Genomic DNA, 6884 nt, shown 5'->3' on the forward strand with positions numbered 1-6884 from the left:
CGGAAATAACAGTAAGGTTTATTTTACATTGCTTCTGACTGTTAGGGGGAGGTTGTGCATGAGTTTGGATTTGATTTAGAAAACCCATCCATCTTACTTTACAGAATGTACACGGCGTTTGGAGAGTGTGGGTGGCGTTGGCTGGATAAATCTCGAAACTCAAGAGTGGATGAATGGAAAGGGGAAAGCGTCAACCTTGAAAACGCTAAATTTAGGACGAATATGTCACAGGAGAAACCAAGTTGTTAACTGGGTACTGTAGAAAAAAGTAAGTGAAATGAAGACGGAAGTGTTGACTTACCCGTTTCACGGGGAGGCGTGCCGATAAAGTCCTCAGACTTAATGAAGTATGGCAGGACGGAGGCGTAGTCCCAGCCGGGGTTTCCGAGAGCTTCCCAAGCATCGTAGTCCCTCCTGTTGCCCCGGCTGTAGACCATACCGTTCACCGTGGAGCCGCCGCCAAGCACCCGCCCCTGCAGCAGCACTGCGGCCTGTATGGGGTTCGATAAATTCTTAACCTTCCGCTTTGGCAGGAAATTATTCAAGACAATGTGATCCTACATAGGATTTTACCTGATTAATGCTATACTTGAGAGCATTCCGCTGCGGGACAGTCTCGTAGCGGAAGAGCGTGGGATACCCTGGCAAATATATGAAGGCTGATAAAGCAGGTACAGCGGTATCTGCAGGAGGTGGAGGTCCAGCCTCCACCAGCAACACCTGCCAGGTTTCCACCTCAGATAGCCGTGCCGCCACCACGCTGCCGGCTGACCCTCCGCCCACTGCAGTGACATTTACCATTGTGTTAGGAACTACTCATGTGCTGCAAATGACGTGATGTATTACTACTATGAAACCAGAGCCGAGCTATCGCAAGTTATTACAGGGGTCGTGAAAAGGCAGGACACCAGTCCTTCAACATTCTAACATGCTGGGGATGAACTCACCAACCACAAAGTCATATTCGGCGTCGAGGTGTGCAGGCGGCTGAAAATCGCTGGGTGGAGCGAGACGAAGAATGGCCTCCAGCAGGAGACGCAGCAATGGCAGCGTTCCTATCATGAAGAGGCCGATACCCGCACTCCGTATCAAATTCAAATTTAAGATCATGTTGCATCCGTTATTTGAACCACTCTGTGCTGCTGAGGAATAAGAGAATACTGTAGAGAGTGAGATTGTACAAGCCAGTTATTGTGCTTCTGTACGTTAACCACAATAATGCAGCGGTGATGACATAAGAGCAAGATGCAACACACTTTCCCCAACACATGCTTAGCTAAAGGCAAGGCTGGACACTTCAGCACTCATTTCCACGAACAGTGACTTTCGTGATATGCGAAATTAGTATACAGACTTGTATTAATATATATATATATATATATATATATATATATATATATATATATATATATATATATATATATATATATATATATATATATATATATATATATATATATATATATATGTATACGGGAATTCGCTGCTTTGCTTTTGTGGAAGTATTTCTGCAAAAGGAAACCTACTCAAATGCATTTTTGGTTTTGTGCCAAGATCAGTTTAGTATATTATCACAATATTCTGAATATATATTACAATATAATTTACTTATATCACTCAGACAATTTTCAAAACTCTTAAGGCTTCAACAATACCTTGGATGTGAAGGCTTTTTTTCTGTAACACTTCCGTGACGTGGACAATTAGTTGTAGTGAGGATGAATAGATAAATGATAATGATAGGGATATATATATATATATATATATATATATATATATATATATATATATATATATATATATATATATATATATATATATATATATATATATATATATATATATATATACTGTCTGAATCAGGGGAATTTCACGCCAGTCATTGCTGTTCTCTCCAACACACACACACACACACACACACACGCACAAACACACACATACACCGCGTAGTGTAGTAGTTAGCACGCTCGGCTCACAACCAAGAAGGCCTGTGTTCGAATCCCGGGAGCGGCGAGACAAATGGGCGAGCATTTTAATGTGTAGCCCCTGTTCACTTGGCAATAGGTGAATAGGGATGTAACCCGAGGGGTTGTGACCTCGCTGTCCCGGTATGTGGTGGGTCACTTTGACCCGTTACCCTACTCCGTAAAGCTAAAGGCTGGCTGGGTGACGAGCAGACGAACGTTGGTGAGTCACACACACAACGTAGTGTAATGGTTAGCTCGGTCTCACAGCCAAGAAGGCCCGGGTTCGAATCCCGGGCGCGGCGAGACAAATGGGCGAGCCTCTTAATGTATAGCCCCTGTTCACCTAGCAGCAAGTAAATACGGGATGTAACCCGAGGAGTTGTGACCTCGCTGTCCCAATGTGTGGTGTGACCCAAAGATCGGTCACTATAAGCTCTGAGCTCTTCCCTTAGGGGAACGGCTGGCTGGGTGACCAGCAGACGACCGTAGGTAAATCACACACACACAATCCTCTCGATTTTCTTGAACTGTATCACTTAACGAAACTCTCGAACCAGAATCTTTAGTCATGTCATTATCAATAGCAGCAGCAGCACCAGTAGTAGTAGTAGTAGTAGTTACATCATCATCTGATCGGCAATGAAGTGATCACGGGGAGGCGTCCTTGTTGGGTCTGCCTTACCTCCCTCCCTCACATCGGTTTCTTGAATTTCACCATTCCCCCTCCTCCTGCCCTACCTACGCATTGTGGGGAACATGGCTGTCAGCAAACGCGTATGCAGTGAAAGAAAACATTATCCTTGATAGATGACGGCAGGTGGAGAGACAGGTAAATAGGCAAGTAGGGAGTGGGGGAAGGAAAACAAGAGAAAGGTGTTTTCATTCTGTTGACCTTGCTTGCCTCACATTCAGGCCTGCAAAGTATCCAAAGGGCGGCATTGTGTCATGGTTTAAGACGGGACACAGAACCACGGGGGGAGTCGTACACTAGACTACAAATGGTAATGTTACATAGAACAAGATATGGCATTACACATAACCACAAAAAACAGCACTACACGGAACCACAGGGGACGACTACACAGAACCACAGAGGATGACTCCACAGGGCCACTGGGGATGACTACACAGAACCACGAGCTTTGACTACACAGAACAGCAGGGGATGACTACACAGAACCACAGGGGATGACTACATAGGACCACAGAGGATGACTACACATAACCACAGGGGATGACTACATAGGACCACAGAGGATGACTACACAGAACCACAGGGGATGACTACACAGAACCACAGTGGGACAGCACCGCACATAATCACAGAAAACGGCTTTACACGGAACCATGAAAACATACAGGGCCACAAAGTAACAGAGGAACCCACCGCGGGGAGAGAAGGGTGCTCGGGTGTTGGGGAGGCGGTACGTAGGCGACGAGTGGGGAGAGTCAGTGGTCACTTCTCGTCCATGGCTGCGGCACGAAGTGGGCCGTTCCGCACAGCCATTCACCAGCGTGGTAACCTTCGCCTTTTTTTTCTCTCTTGCCTCCCCCTCCCTTCCTTCATATCTTGCGTGTGAAAGCTTCAACCGCTTGCGTTGATTGGCATTTTATTTTTTGTGGCGTTCTTCGTATGTTTCTCTCCTACTGTTTAATTAATTTATATATCTATTTATTTATTTATTTTATTCTATCAAATTGAGCGTTTAAGGAGATTTTTTTTTGACGTTATTGGTTTTGTTGTTGTTGGTGGTGGTGGTGGTGGCAATACAAAGGTATTAGAAGCTGCAATATTAGTTGTACTTGTAGCAACAGTAATAGTAATGAAAGTACCAACTGTATAATTATGACAGTAACAATAACAGCAGTAGCGATTAATTAATTAAAAACTGAAAATGCTGGTAAGTTTCCAGTAGCCACATAATACCAAATCCTTGCAACATCTCGGTCACGACACTTACACTTCCACCCTTTACTTAAACAGTATTACCATGTCATAGCAAATCAGGACTGCAGGAATGGTTATGCCAAAATGAGACTGCGAAGTTAAATTATTCTCTTACGTCATGAATATCACTGCGTTGGTCCTAGTAAGAATTCAAGAGCGATAGAAATTCTAAACAAAATAACTGAGTTTCTCATTTCAACACAGTCACCTGTTACATTACTGTCTGTGCGAGCTATGAGGACCATGAGCATGAGCATGAGCTATGAGGACCATTGACCACTTCGCTTGATAAGAATCCTGTTCACATTACTGGCTACAGCACCAAGCCACTATTACGTCGTCACACTTACTGATCTCAAACCAACACATTCACTGCTGGATACAAGGAGTAATCACAGCTGGTCACCACAAAAGAAAGTTCACTTTAGGGAATGTACGTAAAATTCGTCACAACAGCAAACTAGCAAACAAAATTTCACTCCAACTGTTGCGGACCGAGCCATATGTGGAAGTGACTGCATAATAGGCCAGCTAAAATATTATTTAAGCACACCTCCTTTCTGTCTCAGACATCCTCTACACCACCTAATGAACCACACTTACTCATGCATCCTATATAGAATATGCAAGTGAAATACATAATTGTCACAGAAATAGGCAACAATGGACGGAAATAATTAAAATGGTCCCGTGAGCAGGGTGTCATTATCATGCAATACAGTCATCCTGATTTTTATCATTAAAGCCCCACCCACTGGAGTGACGCCAGTGTCAAGGGTTCAGTCACGGGTCACTAGTACGTTTACACCTGGACACCTCAACGATGCCTCTCTGAGTTAGTCTAACTATACCATGAACGGTCACGGTATTGTGGTTGCTCACCTTTAACACACACACACACACACACACACACACACACACGCGCGCGCGCGCGCGCGCGCGTGCTTTTACCATAACATTGATTATTACTTGTCATTGTTGTAATAGTTCTTTCGTGAATATATATATATATATATATATATATATATATATATATATATATATATATATATATATATATATATATATATATATATATATATATATATATATATATATATATATATATATATATATATATATATATATATATATAATTTTCAGCCACTTTAATAATTCATGGAGGATGGATGTGGCATGATCAGATTTTATACTCCCTCCCCTTAGCGAGAAAAATCTGGGGCTTCTGAACTTGTTTGATCAGTGATGCTTGTGTTCCCCAGTTTTTCGGACCATGATTAATTAAAGTGAGTACAAGTGTTTGCACAACGATGACTGGAGTCTTTTTGTCAAATGAATCCTGAACTCTGTTTATAAACATCCAGATGCCAAGTACCTTCTTCATTAGTTCATGTACGTCAAATGACATGCAATGATCGAAATATACTCCTAGATTTTTTGCGTGTTTACTGACTGGAATATTGTTGTCATCAAAGGTAATAACCATGTCCTCTAGTATATTAGCCATTAGTCGCCTTGTTTCAATAATTATGAGCTATGTTTCCTTTGAGTTCACCATTAGACCACTGCTAAAAGAAAGAAAAAAAACAAACAAACTTTCAGTAGCGTTGATTTTGCTCTAATAATGCAGTTGTCAATGTCATTTACGTTGTCACAATGAAAAGAAAGAGAGAGAGAGAGAGAGAGAGAGAGAGAGAGAGAGAGATCGTATTGTGGCGTGCATACAAAGTAGTTACATTTTCCTCTATTACTGGCTTATTGTGTGTGTGTGTGTGTGTGTGTGTGTGTGTGTGTGTGTGTGTGTACTCTGGCTAGGAAAGGGATGTACTATAGAATCGAAATTAGTGTTACATAACTAGTCGTTTTCATCTCTGCCCCAGGAACCTGGCAACTAGGCGCGTGGCCTTGACACGTCCGAACACGCTTAAGTAACGTTTACCTTTAACCCCTCTACTGTCTAACAATAGAAAACCGCGAGCATTGTGACCCCGATCTTCCTATACAAACAACAGTGAACACATCCCTTTGTTATTCACTAACACACACACACACACACACACACACACCCACATACAGACACGCACCTACGGGACGCCCGAACACAGCTGAATAACTTTTACCCCTCTATTACTGTCTGCCAAATGAAAATCGCGAGTGTTGTGACCCCGACCTTTTTCACATACAGTTGATAATGAACACATCCCTTTATCATTAATGAACACACACACACACACACACACACACACCAAAGGAAGCATGGGGCCATTTCATAAAATCTTTGGGCTCTCATCCGAATTATTTTTAATGGAGATATTTAGTTGGGTTCTCATGGATCATTTCCACTGATGATACAAAATCCTTGTTAAACTATCCCTAGAATCATGAAAACACCCCTGAAAACCAATCAACTTCCACCAGGGCCGTTACGTACAACTGGAAAAAAGACGCCCAAACTTCTGAAAACACGATCCTCGATTGTACTTTAGCCTGTGTGGATTTCGGGAAGCAAGGCGATTCCACCGTTTGTTTTCTAGGCAGCAAACAATGAGTTAGGGTTTAAACGTTTAAATAAAAAAAAAAAGTAGATAATCAAAAATAGATAAAAACTTACAGATGAAGGAAGAATGAAAACGTGAAAAGTCAAGATTTGAAACACTTTTATTTATTTATTTATTTATTTATTTATATTTTTTTCTTTTTTACTGCTTCTAGATAATCGACACAATATCATCAAGACTGCAACAATCGATAAGATGAAAGAAGAAGGAAAAATAACCTGGTAACTGCGTCTCCGAGGATAAGAATGTTGAGGAGACGAAAGATGCAATATGCAATTTTTTGGAAATTATCCGAGGTAAAAGTCTTAGTATGACCCAGAGGAAAGAAGAAAAAAAAAAAAAATACACATCAGAGACTGGTCAGAAAGCAAAATTCACGAACAACTGAACTGGAATAAAAGCGACGTAAAC

General features: G+C 41.7%; 1 protein-coding gene across 1 annotated transcript in view; it reads right to left on the reverse strand.

The window, feature by feature from the left end:
• Positions 1-3506, reverse strand: part of LOC135100793 (glucose dehydrogenase [FAD, quinone]-like) — a 13514-nt gene extending 10008 nt beyond the window's left edge. Inside the window, exons 1-4 of the mRNA XM_064004114.1 lie at positions 3355-3506; positions 948-1139; positions 574-782; positions 302-491 (exon numbers count right to left, since the gene is read on the reverse strand). Of these exons, the coding sequence (XP_063860184.1) occupies positions 302-491; positions 574-782; positions 948-1110 (562 nt within the window). The 5' untranslated portion in view covers positions 1111-1139; positions 3355-3506. The remainder of the gene's footprint in view (positions 1-301; positions 492-573; positions 783-947; positions 1140-3354) is intronic.
• Between the last annotated feature and the right edge of the window lie 3378 nt (positions 3507-6884).

This window comes from Scylla paramamosain, chromosome 5 (genome assembly GCF_035594125.1).
Source record: "Scylla paramamosain isolate STU-SP2022 chromosome 5, ASM3559412v1, whole genome shotgun sequence".
Classification (NCBI taxonomy): domain Eukaryota; kingdom Metazoa; phylum Arthropoda; class Malacostraca; order Decapoda; family Portunidae; genus Scylla; species Scylla paramamosain.